General features: G+C 51.1%; 1 protein-coding gene across 3 annotated transcripts in view; it reads left to right on the plus strand.

The window, feature by feature from the left end:
* The window catches only part of PCYT1A (phosphate cytidylyltransferase 1A, choline), a 40,171-nt gene extending 25,010 nt beyond the window's left edge, over window positions 1-15,161 (plus strand). For all 3 annotated transcript variants that reach the window (XM_081007513.1, XM_081007511.1, XM_081007512.1), the window contains 7 exons: window positions 1,888-1,987; window positions 6,556-6,672; window positions 8,631-8,782; window positions 9,354-9,432; window positions 10,769-10,911; window positions 11,707-11,895; window positions 13,290-15,161. In XM_081007513.1, coding sequence (XP_080863639.1) covers window positions 1,888-1,987; window positions 6,556-6,672; window positions 8,631-8,782; window positions 9,354-9,432; window positions 10,769-10,911; window positions 11,707-11,895; window positions 13,290-13,496 — 987 coding nt within the window. In that variant the 3' untranslated portion in view covers window positions 13,497-15,161. The remainder of the gene's footprint in view (window positions 1-1,887; window positions 1,988-6,555; window positions 6,673-8,630; window positions 8,783-9,353; window positions 9,433-10,768; window positions 10,912-11,706; window positions 11,896-13,289) is intronic.
* The last annotated feature ends 2,753 nt before the right edge of the window (window positions 15,162-17,914 follow it).

Here is a 17,914-nt window from a genome sequence, read left to right on the forward strand (position 1 = left end):
ATGGCTCCTGGGACCAGTGAGCCTGCTCAGCCCCATTTTAGAGATCTTATAATAATAATAATTTTTATTTATACCCCGCCCTCCCCAGCCAAGGCCAGGCTCAGGGCGGCTAACATGCAATAATAAAAACAAGTTGAATGAATACAACTTAAAAACAAGATTAAAATACAACAATTAAAATATTGAAACATTAAAATATTAAAATGCAGCCTCATCACAGGAGGAGAAAGGAAAAAGGAAAAAGAAAGGGGAAGGGAATCAAATTGGCTCCAAGCCAAAGGCCAGGCGGAACAACTCTGTCTTACAGGCCCTGCGGAAAGAAATCAGATCCTGCAGAGCCCTGGTCTCATGAGACAGAGCGTTCCACCAGACTGGGGCCAGTGTTGAAAAGGCCCTGGCTCTGGTTGACGCCAATCTAACTTTCTTAGGGCCCGGGACCTCTAGGGTGTTGTTATTTATGGACCTTGAGGCTCTCCATGGGGCATACCGGGAGAGGCGGTCCCGTAGGTACGAGGGTCCTAGGCCGTGACTTCTGTACACTTGGAGGTCCCCACCCCCAGCACACACACACAGAAAAATACGTGATTCCTCCCATCTTCTCTCTCATTGACTCCATTTTTTTACAGGATGGGGACACTGAAGGTTGATAAACACAGCGCCAGAGAGAGGCCCTTGGGGTGGGTTTTGAGGAGGAATTTGTAGAGAAAATGCATATTAAGCTTCTATGCCTACAGCTCCTTAGTTTTTTTATCATGATTCCAACTCTGAATGCCGGGACAAGAAAGGGGTGGCAGCGGAGAATGGAGAGAGAGAGAGAAAAAAGAGACGAAAGAGGTTCCTTTGTTCGTTCCAGAAAAAGAAGTAATAAGACAACAGTGGTATATGAAACCTTCGGAATCTCTGGATTTTATGTGGAATTAGTTCCCACGTTCCACAGCAAGAGAAGCTGAATTGGAAATACAGTGGTGCCTCTGTTTTCGAGTGTCTCAGAAGCCGAACGTTTTGGTTTTCGAACGCCGAAAACCCGGAAGTAATTGCTTCCATTTTTGAACGCGCCTCGGAAGTCAAAAAGCTTTCATTGCGTGTTTTTCAGTTTTTCCAATTGAACTTGCAGCCAGCCCTTTGCGCCTCGGTTTTGGAAGTTGAATGGTCTTCCGGAATGGATTATGTTCCAAGGTACCACAGTATATATATATATATATATATATATATATATATATATATGACCCTGCACTTCAGCAAGTTGGGTCACTGGGCCATCTCATCCTGTGCTCAGACTGACAGTGGCTCTTCAAAACATAAGTCAAATGACTTTCCTGCTACCCAGGAACAGAAGAGCCCTGTAGCTGAATCAGCCCCCTCTAGTCCAGCATCCTGTTCTCGCGGGGCCAGCGAGGTGCTTCTGGAAATCCCCCAAGCAGGGCCTGAGTGCAGCAGCGGCAGCTCCTCTACTCTTGTGACTTCCAGCAACTGGCATTCAGAGACACGCTGCCTCCTGACGATGGAGAGAGAAGACGTCCGTCTTTGATAGCCATATCTCCCACCAATTTGTCTCATCTTTTAAAGCCATCCAGATTGGTGGTCATCGTCACATCCTGGTGGGAGTGAGTTCCGTAGGTTAACTACACGCTGTGTGAAGAAGGGCTCTCTGTTGTCTGTCCTGAATCTCCCAACGGTCACCTTCATTGGATGAAGTGGACGTGGCGTTCTCTGAAAGCGGGAGCTCTGTGACCCCTTCAGACACTCACTTGCTGCAATCTTTCCATAGCCTTGGGCCTCTTCCCCGTTTGGTCTGTTTTCAGGTCTGATTCAGTGCTGAATCAAGATGCCCTTTCGCCCCTCTGTGTTGAAGCTCACCTACTTTCTTGATATCCTTTTATAATTTAGGGTCTCAGGGAGCCAGCTCCATTTTCCGATGAGCTTGAAGTGGACTACAGCAAGCCATACATCCGAGTAACGTTTGATGAAGCATTAAGGGGGACGCCATGTAAGTACCGTATTTTTCGCTCCATAGGGCACACCGGACCATAGGGCGCACCTAGTTTTTAGAGGGGGGAAATCAAGAAAAAAAATCTTATTTCCCCCCCAGCCCCAAAGAGCAGCGTACAGGCTGCGCGCAACCTCTCCCTGCCGGAGGGGTTGCGCGCAGCTATGGCACAAGCCAAGGCAGGGAGCGGGATGGATCCCGCTCGCTGTTTTGGCTTCCTCTTTAGCCCCGCGCAACCTCTCCCTGCCGGAGGGGCTGCACGCAGCTATCCCTGAAGCCTTCCGAGCGCAGCGCAAGTTCCCGCTGCGCTCCTCAGGCTTCGGGTTCCTTTTGCTGAAGCCGGGAGAGCAAGACTCTCCTGGCCTCAGCAAAAGGAACCTGAAGCCTCCAGAACGCAGCGGGAACTTGTGCTGTGCTCCAAAGGCCTTCAGGCGGCTATCCCTGATGCCTGGGGAGCGAGAGGGGTCGGTGTGCACCGACGCCTCTCGCTCTCCAGGCTTCAGCGAAAGCAATGGGAAGCCTCCAGAGCACGGAGGGAGCGCTCCCTCTGCGCTTCGGAGGCTTAGCGTTGCTATCGCTGTAGCCAAGGAGCCTGCATTCGCTCCATAGGACGCACACACACTTCCCCTCAATTTTTGGAGGGGGAAAAGTGCGTCCTATAGAGCGAAAAATATGGTAATTCTCAAAGCGCCCAGTTTTGAGTAAGTGGGGGGAGGGATTTATTTCAGTCCAGCCCCTCTCAGCAGTGACTTGAAGGAATCTGTGGTCCCTCAGACCTTGTAGGGGGCCGGACTGTATTTTGAAAAAAATAAATAAATGAACAAGTTCCTATGCCCCACAAATAACCCAGAGATACATTTTAAATAAAAGCGCACATTCTACTTACGTAAAAACACCAGGCAGGCTCCACAAATAACCCAGAGATGCATTTTAAATAAAAGGACACATTCTACTCATGTAAAAACACGCTGATTCCTGGACCGTCCACAGGCCGGATTGAGAAGGCGATTGGGCCGCATCTGGCCCCCAGGCCTTAGGTTGCCTACCCCTGTCCTACTCCAACCCAAACCACTACATTTATTATAATCCCCTCATCTTTCCACCCAATCCCCTTCTCCACCCCGTCTGGGTGGGTGCCAGCTGAGAGGTCCATATATATATAGCAAAACACAATAGCTGCTCCCACACTCGCTCATTGTCCCTATCAAGGATGCTGTGATCTCAAAGGGCTATATTTAATTCTTATCGAAACGCCCTTCTGGATCTATCAAAACTGGAGCAGCCTTTAGCAAGATGGGTTTTTCTTTTCTTTTCTCTGCCCTCCCAGCTTCCTTCTCAGCAGAGATTTGCCCTCCTAATCCCCAGTCAAGAGTTCAGGAAGGCAAAGGGAGGGTTTGCCTCTGGGCTTCCTTCTGCTGACGTGAGTGCAAAGTGCAGAGCCCCACCTCACAATGCAGCTGCGAAATCCCCTTAATCTCTCTGCTAATACCTGCGAAGTCATGGGAGGTGAGGCTGAGCTTGCCCTTTCAGTCTATCAGATCAGAGAGCGGCTTTGTGGCCTCAGCAGGTGGGCGGTGCCTGGCTCCTGTGTACCCGAGAGCAAGGAAAAGGCCAAGGATAGGGGAGAGCAGGCATAAAGGCAGAAGAGGCCAGTCGCTCAGAGAAGCAAGCAAACCTTCCGAAAGGTCATGGCTTGACCTGGCCTAGCCTGTTGGTGAAAGGAATTCTAGTTGGATGGGTCCCCCAAGGGTCATCTAGTCCAACCCCCTGCAATGCAGGAGGCTTCCTTGGCCAGTTTCCCTCCTGCTCCTTTCTTTGGCTGGTTATCTCCCGCTTGGACTACTGCAATGCGCTCTACGTGGGGCTACCTTTGAAGGTGACCCAGAAACTACAATTAATCCAGAATGCGGCAGATAGACTGGCGACTGGGAGTGGCCACTGAGACCATATAACACCAGTCCTGAGAGATCTGCATTGGCTCCCAGTACGTTTCCGAGCACAATTCAAAGTGTTGGTGCTGACCTTTAAAGCCCTAAACGGCCTCGGTCCTGAATATCTGAAGGAGAATCTCCACTCCCAGCGTTCAACCCGGACACTGAGGTCCATCTCCGAGGGCCTTCTGGCGGTTCCCTCCCTGCGAGAAGTGAGGTTACAGGGAACCAGGCAGAGGGCCTTCTCGGTAGTGGCACCTGTCCTGTGGAACGCCCTCCCACCAAATGTCAAGGAAATAAGCAGCTATCTTATCTTTAAAAGACATCTGAAGGCAGCCCTGTTTAGGGAAGTTTTTAATATTTAATGCAGTATTGTTTTTAACACTCGATTGGGAGCTGCCCAGAGTGGCTGGGGAAACTCAGCCAGATGGGCGGGGTATAAATAGTAAATTTATTATTATTATTATTATTATTAGGCCACAGCTGGGCAGTGGCGCACAGGGTGAATCCCTGCCCGTCACCCCCAAGGTCCCCCGTTCAAGACCATTTGCAGAGCACAGAGTTAATCTTTGGAACTCACTCCCCCAGGAGGCAGGGATGGCCTGGGGTGGCTTTAAAAGGGGACTCAGCCAATTCATAGAGGAGGGTCAGGCTCTCAATGGCTGCTAGTCACAATGGCTCCAGTCCGCCTGCGCTGTTGGAGGTGTCATGGCTCAAAATGACAGTTGCCCCTGCTCTCGGATCCTGCTTGTGGGCTTCACACAGGAATCTGACTGCCACTGTCAGAACAAGCTGCTGGCCTGATCCAGCAGACTTCCCGTACATCCTTATCTGCAGGCTCCAGGCTTGATAAACGGCCCTGATTTAGCCTTGAACTGGGGGTCACAGGCAGTTTGCTGCTTTGGGCAATGTTCATTTGTACAAACATAAGGAGAGCCTGCCAGGTCAGGCCAAAGGCTCACCTAGTCCGGCACTCTTCGCACAGTGCCCAGTCAGATTCCTGCGGGAAGCCCACAAACAGGGCCTGGGAGCAGGAGCAACTCTTGCGTCCCGGGGTTCCCAGCAACCGGCACCCAGCCAACGGCCGAGGAAGAACATTGTGGGTACTAGTTCTTGGTAGACTTAACTGGCATGCATTTATTCACCATATTTTTCGCTCTATAAGATGCACCAGACCATAAGACGCACCTAGTTTTTGGAAGAGGAAAACAAGAAAAAAAATATTCTGAATCCCAGAAGCCAGGACAGCAAGCGGGATCGCTGTACTGCAATCCAGCTGGCTGTCCTGGTTTATGGGATAGCCGCGCACAGCCTCTCCCGGGCAAGGGGAGCCTTCATCCCCCTGCCCGGGAGAGGCTGCATGAGACTAAGGTTCCCCCAAGAGCTGTGCTCTCTTTAAAGAGCGCACGGAGTGGGGGGGGGCAGCCCTTCTCCCTCGGGGAAAAGCCCCGAAGAGCCACACACACGCTCCACGTGGCTCTTTAAAGGGAGCTTTTACTTTTTAGGTGGGGGGAAGTGCGTCTTATAGAGCGAAAATACGGTAATCCTCATTTATAGCCGGGTGGCCATCACTGGGTGGCTGTCACTGACTCTATAGGAATTTGGTCGGTCTCCCCCATTTCCTCAAGGCATGGATCCCTCTTGCACATGGATATCCTTCCTGCGCATGTTGGAGCCGTGAGAAGGGGGTGGGGGGTTGAGTTTACAGCAGGGCGGAGTTGCTCGCAAGTATGCTGGTTCCAAAAATCCCTGTGCCATGTTGAACCTGTTTTTCCAGGTGTTATTTCATATGCTGAGATTTCCCTGGAAAATGCCTATTTGAGCAGATCTCTCGTGACCAGTGAAAATCTAATCGGTGCCAGAAAGTCATTACAGCCAAGGGGGTCCTTATTGCTGACGCACCAAGGAGCTGAAGCTGGAGGAGGAGGAGTTTGGATTTGATAGCCCGCTTTTTCACTACCCTAAGTAGTCTCAAAGCGGCTCACAATCTCCTTTCCCTTCCTCCCCCATAACAAACACTCTGTGAGGTGAGTGAGGCTGAGAGACTTCAGAGAAGTGTGACTGGCCCAAGGTCACCCAGCAGCTGCAGGTGGAGGAGCGGGGAAGCGAACCCGGTTCACCAGATTATGAGTCTACCACTCTTAACCACTACACCGCACTGGCTCTCCAGTGATTAGAGATTAGGGAAGTCTCCTTGCTCGCCTGTCCTGATTGATTGCTGCTACTTTTGCAAATGCTCTGGGTCTGATTGTGTCATTGAGTTGGAAAGGAGCCCCAAGGGTCATCTAGTCCAACCCCCTGCAATTGCAGGGATCTCAGCTAAAGCATCCAAGACAGACAGCCATCCAACCTCTTCTTAAAAACCTCCAAGGGAGGAGAGTCCCAAGGGAGACAATTCCACTGTCGAACAGCTCTTGCTCTCCTTGGGAATCTCCTTTCTTGTAACTTGAAGCCATTGTCATTGTGGATTTGCCTGCAACCAGGAACTCTGAGGACTTGAACAAAGGAAGCTGTGCTTCAAGTCACTGCAAAGAGAACCACTCTAGTAGACAGAATCTTTTATTTGGGGTTGGAACAGGCTCTTGTGGAAGCCTTCAAGCACCTCACTAACAAGCTTTTCCTTTCTCCTCTTCTTAGTGGACAGACCAGTCAGGGTTTACGCCGACGGAATATTTGATCTTTTCCACTCTGGGCATGCACGGGCCTTGATGCAGGCGAAAAACCTCTTCCCAAACACGTACCTGATTGTAGGGGGTAAGGCAGAGCTCCTTTGACTCCATAAACATTTTGGAGGAAAGCTACCTGGCTGGGGGAACCACGCATTATATGTAACAAGCAGGTAGAGAGAATTTTTTCCTTCCTCTCTCATAATGCTAGGACTTGGTTAGATTCACCCAGGGATCTTGATTTGGCAGAAGATTCAGAGCAGACAAGAGAAAGTACTTTTTTCCCTGGAGGAAAACATGGCCCAGGACAGCCAAGGAGGCTTGTCTAAAACGTAGGACCCCAGAGAGTGTTAAGTTGAAACTGATCGAACCCACAGCTGATCTGTATCACCTGTGCAGAAAAAATGAACAAGTCAGTATATGTTCCATTGCCATTTCAGAGCAATTTAGGTTTCATTCCATTAAAGTGTGTCCAATACGAAAGTGGGCCCCTCTCTAAGTTGCTATCATGGCAGTCATGTGTTGGCTATATTGGCCTGTCTTTATGCCCTGCTGCCTTTTATCTGTTCCATTTGGCCAGATGTCACAAGGGAGGCTGTTCCCTCCCTGGGGTCCAGATGCCAAGCAAAGCTCCCTTCTTCCTTTTCCTGGGATACTGTCTTGACTTTGTAGCGTTTTAGCAAAGGTTTATTGTGCAGTTAGCTCTCTGTACAGTTTATTTCTGAGTATTTCTTAAAGTAATGCATACTCCCATTCCAAAAAGTGCCATTCCTTGTGTACAGGCTTGCGGAGATTTCTGAAAAAGCAAAACTCAGCCCTTTGTCCCAAGAAGTGTTGCGGGAGGGAAGGTGTTGATGTGAGCATGTGCACTTTGTTTCAGCCGGAGATGTAGTTTAAGGGGTTAAGCCAAAAGAGTAGAATCGTGGAGTTGGAAGGGACCCTGAGAGTCATCTAGTCCAACCCCCTGCAATGAAGGAATCTCAGCTGAAGCATCCAAGACAGATGGCCATCCAAACTGTGCTGGAAAACCTCCAAGGAAGGAGAGTCCACAACCTCCAGATTAAATCCATTCCACTGACAAATAGCCCTCACTGTCAGAATGTTCTTCTTCTTACAAGAATCTACTTTTTTGTAACTTGAATCCATTGGGTCAGGTCCTGTCCTCCAGAGGAGAGAACAAGCTTGCTCCATCTTCCGTGTGACAGCCCTTTAGATATTTGAAGACGGCTATCATATCTCCTCTCCGTCTCCTCTTATCCAGGCTAAACATACCCAACTCCCTGGGAAGGTGCCATATCCTGAATCAGACCTAGTTTTGGCAGAATTTGTATCTTACCTATTCTCCCAAGTAACTCTTTAGATATCCAAATGGCATCAATTTTACTGGCAGATTTATTTGGTTCTGAAAAATAAGTATAGTGCCTTTCTGTTAAATGTTTAAATCTCCATGCATCTTTTATATCCCTATTTTCTACCAGTTCGAAAAAACTACGTGGCAGCTTTCCTTCTTTTTCCCCTCTCTGTCCTATTGTTCTGTCCATCTCAGGGTTTGTTACCCCATTTAAATCTCTCATGAAGATCATTTTTTTCTTCTGTGTATTCCAGCAACCTTTTTCCTAGTTCTTTGAAGAATTCTACTTTTTTTTCCATTGGGTGCATATATTCCAACTGGGATAATTACTTCTCCTTGATTTTTAATTCTAATTATTATTATTCTCCCACTGGAGTCTTTATGTACATATCCTGAATCAGACCTGTGGTCCATCTAACTCAGTACAGCCTACACTGACCAGCAGCAGCTCTGTGGGGTTTTCAGGCAGGGGGTCTCTCCCAGCCCCCTGATGTCAGGGCTTGACCCCGGAACCTTCTGCATGCAGCACAGATGCTCTGTCCCTGAGCTGCAGCCCTTTCCTAGATGGCACTGTGACGCCACGGGGTGTTCTCGGCAGGAGCTCCGGGGAAGAGGCGCCCCAGCGAGGACGGGCAGGGTTGCTTAAGAGGCTCAGAGCTCACGTTCTCACCCCGTTGCCCTTTCCACGATTGCAGTCTGCAGCGACGAGCTGACGCACAACTTCAAGGGCTTCACGGTGATGAACGAGGCTGAGCGCTACGACGCCGTGCAGCACTGCCGCTACGTGGACGAGGTGGTGAGGAACGCCCCCTGGACCCTGACGCCCGAGTTCTTGGCTGAGCACAGGGTAAAAGAGCCTCTGTGAAAGGTGGTTTGGAGGGAAGGGGGCTGGGTCCCTTGTAACTCTTCCAGTCCTTAGCCTTACGGCCAAGTGGGATTCTCTGAGCCGTGGCAAAAAGAAGAAGAAGAAGAGTTTGGATTTGATATCCCGCTTTATCACTACCCGAAGGAGTCAAAGCGGCTAACATTCTCCTTTCCCTTCCTCCCCCACAACAAACACTCTGTGAGGTGAGTGGGGCTGAGAGACTTCAGAGAAGTGTGATTGGCCCAAGGTCACCCAGCAGCTGCATGTGGAGGAGCGGGGAAGCGAACCCGGTTCACCAGATTACGAGTCTACCACTCTTAACCACTACACCACACTGGAGCCAGACTCCATTCCTCCTGCCCTCTGATGGGGGGCACCCTAGAGACCTGGCCAGTGGCAGCACAATGGGCTGAAAGGCCTTCCCTGCTCCGTGTCTTTGTGCCTGTCCCTGCTTGGTGCCCTCATCTACCAGGTCATGGGTTGTGCCGCAACCTCTTCTCTGCTGCCCAGACTCCGCTGTTTTGCTAATGGCTCTTGCTGTCCGATCCCACAGATCGACTTTGTAGCCCACGATGACATCCCCTATTCCTCTGCCGGCAGCGACGATGTCTATAAGCACATAAAAGAAGCAGGTGAGCTTGTGTCTCTGCAGTGGAACCACTCAGCCCTCCCGCCATCCCCTCTGGGCAGGCTTGGGGCTGGCTCCCCTCCAGGCCAGTGCTGTTCAGAGCCTCTTCATTTCCCTACATGCTTCTAGAGCAGGCTTTCCCAATCGTGAGTCTCCAGCTGTTGCTGGACTACAACTCCCATCAGCCCTAGCAAGCAGGGATGATGGGAACTGTAGTCCAAAAAGAGCTGGAGACCCAAGTTTTGGAAACCGCTCTAGAGGATAGGACTGTCAGGGACTGCTAGCCATGAGGTCAGAGGCAGCGATGCTTCTGAATACCAGTTGCTGGAAACCACAGGAGGGGAGAGTTGCTCTTGTGCTTGAATCCTGCTCACAGGTTTCCATGGAGGCACAGGTTGCAGCCACGTGGGGCTGCCCTTGAAGCTGTCCCAGAAACTCCAGCGGGTGCAGAATGCCACGGCGAGGCTCCTTACGGGGTCCCTGCCATGGGAGCATATTCATCCAGTGCTTTTCCAGCTGCACTGGCTCCCGGTAGAGTACAGTGTCAGGTTTAAGGTGCTGGTTTTGACCTTTAAAGCCCTATGTGGCCTAGGACCCACATACCTATGGGACCGCCTGTCCTGGTATGCCCCGCGGAGGACCTTAAGGTCCACAAATGACAACACTTTGGAGGTCCCAGGTCTGAAGGTGGTTAGATTGGTCTCAACTAGGGCCAGGGCCTTTTCAGCACTGGCCCCGACTTGATGGAACACTCTGTCACAAGAGACTAGGGCCCTGAGGGACTTGATATCTTTCCTCAGGGCCTGCAAGACAGAGCTGTTCCACCTGGCCTTTGGTTTGGACTCAGTCTGTCCCTTATGTTTCCCTCCCCTTATGGTTTTGATTTATGGGCTACTTGTAAAATGAGGCTGCATTTTAAATTGCATTTTAATCTGTATTTTAAATTGGGGTTTTTTTCCTTTTATGTTTTTATTGCAATTTTACTGGTGTTAGCCGCCCTGAGCCCGGCTCTGGCCAGGGAGGGCGGGGTATAAATAAAAAAATATATTATTATTGGCATCTGTTTGGCCAGTGCTGGACTAGATGGGCCATTGGAGAGCAGTGAATTCAGGTGGGAGGGGAATGCAGGGGCTGGGAAGCCCAAACCTGCTTCCTCCTCCTTTGTCCCCCCCCCCCTTTCCCTTCCTCTCCACCTCACACCCCCAGTCTTTCTCATCATGCTAATGGGAAGCCTCCAAGAAGGGTACAGGGCCTTTCCAGATTGCATCATGGCGCCATGTTTATGGAGCCCTCTTGGGTCGACTGACTGCCCGCCCAACCCTCTCTCCATCTGCTTGCAGGAATGTTCGCACCGACTCAGAGAACCGAAGGGATTTCCACGTCGGACATCATCACTCGCATCGTCCGCGACTACGACGTCTACGCCCGGCGGAACCTGCAGAGGGGCTATACAGCTAAGGAGCTCAACGTCAGCTTCATCAACGTGAGTCCGGGGACCTTGTTTTCTGTGCACAGACTCCTTCGGGTTGCCTGGCTGCAAACGAAGGGGGGGTCCCATTTTCATGCAGGAGGCCCCAGGTTCAACGCCCCACCCCCATCTCATTAAACAGATCAGGTGGGAAGAGGATGAACGTGGCCTTTCCGGAAGACCCCAAATCCCACGAAATCCAGATCTTGCCACCCAGAGAAACACATTTCGGCATCTGCTTTGAGTCTGTGACAGAGCGAGGTGTTTTCTATATACAGAATTTGGCCCTTCTGCCTGGTGCTGTCCCCAAGGCTGCCGTTTTTCAGCGGATGCCACCAACTTAGCCCTAACCCGTGATGCCTGTTGATATTTTCATCCCCTCCCATTGCGAGAATCTCCTGATATGATGTTTTCAGAAAGGAGGGGTCGGAAACTGCTCTTTGCTTCTTCCGCTCCTGCCTGACTCTGTGGGAGTCTGTGTGTTATCCATGTAGAGATGAGATGGCTGAGTGAGAGCTGTAACGCTCATGCAAGCCAGTAGCTTTTTCAGTTTTAGTTTGCAGTAGCTATTAGAAATAAAAGAATTTACGCTTCACAGCTTTCTTCCATGTTGTTCATACTCTGCTGAGGTTGGTGCTCACAGTGGACAGTTGTGGGTCCAGTGCACTTAGACCTGCTTTCCAGGAGTGGAAGGTCTCTGGAAGTGTTCTAGTCGCCTAGCCCAGTCGGGGCAGAACCAGTTGTTGAGCCCAGTCTCTGGCACCGGCTCAAAGGCATACTGACAATGACGGCCTCTCTCTTTTATTGCAGGAGAAGAAGTACCATTTGCAAGAGCGTGTGGACAAAGTGAAGAAGAGGGTGAAGGACGTCGAAGAGAAGTCCAAGGAGTTTGTGCAGAAAGTGGAGGAGAAAAGCATCGACCTCATCCAAAAATGGGAAGAGAAGTCCCGCGAGTTCATTGGCAACTTCCTGGAGATGTTTGGCCCCGAAGGAGCTCTGGTAAGGAGGCAGCAGGGTCAGACGCCTTCCGCTTCTCTGCCTAGTCTCAGGGCTTGCATGCCCATGGGGTTGCCTCTGGCTATGAGCCCAGCTGCACTCTGCACGTGTGCCTGCACCCTCTGGGCCAAACGCAATCGCACTGAACAAAGACTGCACGTCCTACATAGAACTTTAGACCCCAAGGCCGCAGGTGGAGCCCCTCCTCTGCATCCGCAGCAGCCCAGGTTTGGTCTTTGGCATCTGAGGATTGAGCAGCATGGAGGAGCTGTGAGCAGCCCCTGGTGGGCGGGGCCAGGGGCAAAAGTGGGCAGGGCGACAGGTGTCACTCAAAGCCAGGACGCGTTCCACCCAGGCACAAAGGAGAACCATTAAGGGGGTGTGGTCTGAGGACCGGGGGTGTGCTGGTCCCGTGGGTTACCCGAGAGGCGAGGTCCAAGTCCGGTCCGTGGTCAAAGGTGGAGGCAGTCCGTAGTAGCTGAAGCTGGGTGCAGGGCAGGGAGTCGGGTGAAGTCAGGAACAGGCTTGCAAGCAGGGAGCCAGGGCGGGTCAGGAGCTCCGGCAGGAAAGCAGGACAGAGTTCAGGCAGGAACTAGCAACCAACAAAGTTGCTCCCGCAACTTGGGACTGGGGCTGGCCGGCTTTTATCTGCCCCGAGGCATAGGGCGGCCCCGATCCTCTGGTGACTCGCCTCTCCTGGCCTGAACTGGGTGGGCCCCGGGAGATCCAACTCGATAAAGGGAGCCTTGTTGCACATGCTAACAGCAAACTCAGCTGGCGAGTTCAGACAGGACATTCCTGCATTTTAGGGGGTTGGGCTAGATGACCCTTGGGGTCCCTGCCTTGCACACTGAAAGTCTCAGGTTCAGTCCCCAACATCATCTCCAGCCAAAGGACTCCTGCCTGAACCTCTGGAGAGCTGCAGCCAGTACAGAGCCAGGTGAACTAATGGTTTGATGACTGGATAAGTAGCAGGGGGCAGGCCTGAAACTTGGAGCCGGTGCAAGTCCTCTGCATGGGAAGGACTCAGACCCAGCAGCAGAACACCTGCCTTGCATGCAGAAGGCCCCAGGTGCAGCCCCCGCTAGCATCACCAGGTAGACTTGGCAGAGACCCCTTCTCTGAAACCCTGGAGAGCCACCACAGCTGCTCAGTGTGCCAGCGTTTCTCAGACCGGGTCCTCAGCTGTTGTTGGACTGCAACTCCCATCATTCCTGACCGCTGTTCCTGCTAGCTAGGGATGCTGGGAGTTGTAGTTCAACAGCAGCAGGGCCCACTGCTGAGCTAGGCGGACGGCTGGGTCTGATTCATAAGGCAGCTTCCTCTTTTTAATTCAAGTATTCTTAATGCGAGTTTTGCGGCAGGTTCCTGACCAGCGCTCTGCCTTTCCTCCCCAGAAGCACATGCTGAAGGAGGGCAAGGGGCGGATGCTGCAGGCCATCAGCCCCAAGCAGAGCCCCAGCAGCAGCCCCACCCATGACCGCTCCCCCTCCCCTTCCTTCCGCTGGCCCTTCACTGCCCGGACGCCCCCCTCGTCTCCAGCCAACGTCCCCAGGAACAAGTCGGCGGTGGCCTATGACATCAGCGAGGATGAGGAGGACTAGAGAGCCTGGACCCCACGGGGATTTCTGCAAATGCTGCTTCCTTGATGAGTCCCGCCTCCAGGCATGAAGAGAACCGCTGACGATGAGCGAGCGCCTCCCCCCAACCCGCCGCCCGAGGGCTGGGTCTGCCGTGGCAGCCCACCCAGGCAGCGTCCTCCTCCTCCTCTCTCGCTGAGGACTAGTGCCTTGGGGAGTGGGGCGCATTGTTGCGTTTGAACGCCTTCCCCACTTCCCCTTTCATTGGTTATTTGCTGTCTTGTTTCTTGGGGGAAACGGGGGGAAGGTGGCTCCAATTTTAAAGCAGGTATATTCCTTTTAAACTTTTAACTGGCCCCAGCCACTCGTGGAAATGAGCGCTCTGGTTGGCGGGGGAATTAGGGGGCTGGCAGAGCCGGGAGGCTGCCCTGCAGGCAAGCATCGTTGCCTGCCTGTCCCCAAGTCCCAGGGTGCCCCCTGCCTCCTACAGGCTGCCTCCAGTTCAAGGCCCTTGAGCCGGTGTGAAGTCGAGGCAGTGCAGGAAGCGGTTGCAGTAGAAAATCTGTAAAGAGAGAGAGAGGTGGCGGCTGGCTATGGAGTCACAAGATGCTTTTTGGGATGCTGGAGCGGAAGTTGGTCACCTTGCAAGCCCTTCTGTTCCCCCAGTTTGCTGGTCCTCAGGAAGATAAGTGGGAGGGGAGGCTGTGCAAAAAAGGGGGGTGGAAGCATGTCTGCAGATTCCCACTGTAACCGCAGTGAGGTTGTTGGGTCGTCTGCTCAGCCGCCTTTTCCTGCTTCTGGCGCACACAATAATAAAAGAAAAACTTCAGTTTGCTTCCCAAATGGGCAAAGTTGGCTTAAAGTTCCTGTGGATGTGCAGCAGGAGTAGCCACCCCCCCAGGCTTCAAAGACAAGTTGCTTGCTGCCGAATTGGAGGAGAACATCAGGCTAGCATTCAGGTGGAATGTACATTGCGCTGCAAAGCCAGAGCAGGGCTGAATGGGTGGCACTCGTTCCGTAGCATCCGGAAAAGCGACCCCGATTCTCCCCATTCTGAGACTTCTTGTTGGGCAGCGAAAACAAGGAAACTTGGGAACCTGTTAAAAGCTTAAATTTTATCCCTTTTGCGTGTTGTGCTTTAAGCAAAGGTTTGTGACCCCTTTCCTGGCGCCGGGTGTTTGGTCTTTGTTGACATACCCATCTCGCCTTTGTTGACTTACCCATCTCTTCTCAGAACGCCTACCTGACCCTAACGCCCTCCTGCCTCCCAGCTTCCAAAGTGCACCATGCAGCTCGTGTCTGATCCTGCAACTCTGCTCTCCTGCCTGCCTGTGTCTGTCATAAATGCCCAGTGGTCAGGGCTTTGCTGCCCACCCCGCACCCCTTCATGGGGAAGAGGGGAACTGCCCCATTGTGCAACTATGGCTGAGTGTCTGTTCTGTGCTCCCAGGAAAGGCCAGCAGCAGCACAGATCCAGCTCAGAGGGTGTGGCACACTCGTTGCGTCACCTCCAAACCTCCTGGGTGTTCGAGTGCAAACCCTGCCAACTCTCAGCTCTGCCTTGAGTAAGGTGCAAATGAATATCATGCAAAACAGCTGCTCTTTCAGTGAACTGCCCGGTGTCTGGGGGTGGTCCTCCTGTTGGCTTTTGTTGTTAACTGTGTAATAAATGTTCAGAGTTAACTGTCAGCTCCGCATGGATTTTCCCTGGATTCAGTCCCTGCTTCTGATGTTTCCCTGTCAAGAACGATGCCAGCTGTCCCTTGACCATGGACGACTGCCCGTCTGGGTTATTTCATGAGTTAATGTTTTTCTTAAGAGGTTGTCTCTTTGTAGGAAAATCAGCTTGTGAAATGTCTCTGGGGGGAGGAATTATTCGTGCTTTGAGAATACAGAGCAGGCAGACAGCCTCTGCCCACACTCTGTGAGCTCAGCGAGACAGCTTCACAGCATCCTGGCGCCCACACATTTTCTGACATCAAGATTGTCCCTGGACAGGAACGGAGGTGTTGGCCAGATTGCCACTGTGGTGGTCAGTCTGGGCCATACACCGTCAGGATTTTTGGTGGGAGCTCACAAAGCAGACAGCGCCGTGCTCTCTCTTCCCTGTGAGTTTCCCCTGGTGTCTTAAAAATCTGAGGGAGAACCCATTTCTGTTCCTCAGCCTGCCTTCCCATTCCACAGGGAGAGGGGAGAGTCCTGGAAAGGCTGGATTGCCCCGTTTTAACTCTTCAAAAGTGTGTTCAGTTGGATTGTTTTGAGACGCACTTCTGAACATTTGCACACTGTATAAAGTTGATTCACAGGCGCAGGAACTGAGTTGCCGCAAGGCAGATTTCCCTTCCATGTTATTCATGCGGTAAAATGTGCTTCTGAAAGTTTTCCCCAGTGCCGTGAAATTGCCGTGGTACGCATGGCCTCAGGATAATTTGTGTCTTTTCCTTTGAGGGAGCTCTTCCAAAAGATCATTTTGCCATGAAAACAGCGAATTGGAGGGGAACAGCACCTCAGGGTGGTTCTTCTGCCCCAGAAATTGTCTCCCAAACCGGCTCATCTGGAGACTGCTTTGGGAACAGGAGTGTCAGCGGCCTTTAAGGAATGACACTTAGGGAGCCAGCCATTCCGAAATGATACTTGCAAAGGTCAATATAGAAGCAGATAAATTTGTTGGGTGACTTTAAAAAAAAACAAAAAATGGGATTTGGGGTGCTGAAATACTGACTGCTACATATTGCATTATACCAGTGGTCCCTCTCTCTAAGATGTAGATTTGTAGAGCAATGGTAGCAATGAAAGATCGCCTGCTGTGTGCTTGACTCTGTTTTGTGCCCTTTTCAAAAGAAGCCCAAAGGCCAGTACTCTTAACAGTACTTTGGCCCTGCAAAATTACTGTACAAAAGTGGGTTTTGGTTACGGACGTGCACAAATCTTGCACACCTGTAGTTCTAAGTGATGGCCCCTACACGGGTGTTGCTACACAAGGTAGGCTCTTCATAGAACAACCTGCTTGCAGCATTTGTGCAGATTTATGTAGTCATGTGTGAAGCATAGCCCTGTTGCCTCTGAATGAACTCACCTGGGCACTGTGTGATGCACCCCTTTTAGCAATATTTGGAGATTTCCACCACATGCATTTAGCCAGAAATTGCATTTCCTTCCTTCGCAGCTGAACAGGTGGTGGGAATGTCAATGAACTCTTCCACCCATACAGCCACACGCATTATTCATATAACTATTGAGTCCTCAACACAGGGTTTTTTGTTTTTTTTTTTAAAAAAAGGTCATAATTGGGGAGGAACCGCTACACAGGGCAATCTCTGACTGTCCCAAGTTTCCACCCAGAGTAGAGTCCTTGTACTCTGGCCGATGTCAGTATTGTTATGAGTCCCATAATGGATTTGAAAAGCCACATGGTGGTATTTCACATATGCTAGCGGAACATCGTGGGACCCAAGCCATGTTTGGGCAGCTTTCATGCCACTCAAGTAACATCCGAACTAACCTTTTGTTGGCCATGCGAGAGTTGCAGAATTGAGGCACCTTCTGACAGCCGTCCATCCTGAAATACCAGCATTGAAGCATCTTGTACATTTGACCACGTGAAAAATGGGCCTTTGTGAAACTCCCATCTTGCATCGTGGGGCCTAAGTGGCACATAATTTCTGTTCCCTATTACAGCTGCTGCGTTTTCCTAAAAGCCATATGAGATCTGGTCCTATCACTGCATTGTCGCAGGGCTTCTAACCAAGTCTTCAGGCTGCCTAAGGCTGCCCAGTTCAGGCCTTTTGAGACCAGCTCAATTCCTCAGTGACCGCCCTGCATCGTAAAGTTTCATCCAGGCTACCTCTCCTGCTTCAGAGAGGAGCAAACATGTCTAGTACAAACAGTTATCAGTTTTTTAGCACTAATAAACAGGAAGAATTAAGGGTTTTTTAGTTTCCCCAACCTTCCTTGCTCGTTGGCTTAGGGAAGACCTGGAAGATCTCTTTTTAAGGAGCCAGGTTTTGACACTAGATGATTTGAGCTGCGTGATGTCAAGATTTCCTACGCTGGGCAAAGGCCATTCATGGTGTCCTTTGCAGGGAAGCCAATGTAAAAACGCCCAAACAGAAATCTTTAACTGGTTGCCTCAACAGAGCTCTCTGTAGCCACAGAGACTGGTGGTGATGGATATTTCTCTCCTAGCCATGCCTCTTTCAATCAGTGTTAAGCGTCCCAGTTTCCTGTCTGTGAATTGCAAGCTCCTGGTTCTGCTGCAAGCTGGATGGGGTTTGTATTGTGCGTTCTTCATTTTTTTCTTCCACTAATGCGTTTTAGCCAAATAAATGTCATTTTACCCAAAATACTTTCGGGTTGTCCTTAATGTTTCAAAAATCAGCTTTCATCTCCCTGCTTCTTTATTGTGGTGCCAAGCTCTCATCTCACAAGCCGTGCCAGATTTG

The sequence above is a fragment of the Podarcis pityusensis genome (genome assembly GCF_964106645.2).
Source record: "Podarcis pityusensis genome assembly, chromosome: 5".
NCBI classification, from domain to species: domain Eukaryota; kingdom Metazoa; phylum Chordata; class Lepidosauria; order Squamata; family Lacertidae; genus Podarcis; species Podarcis pityusensis.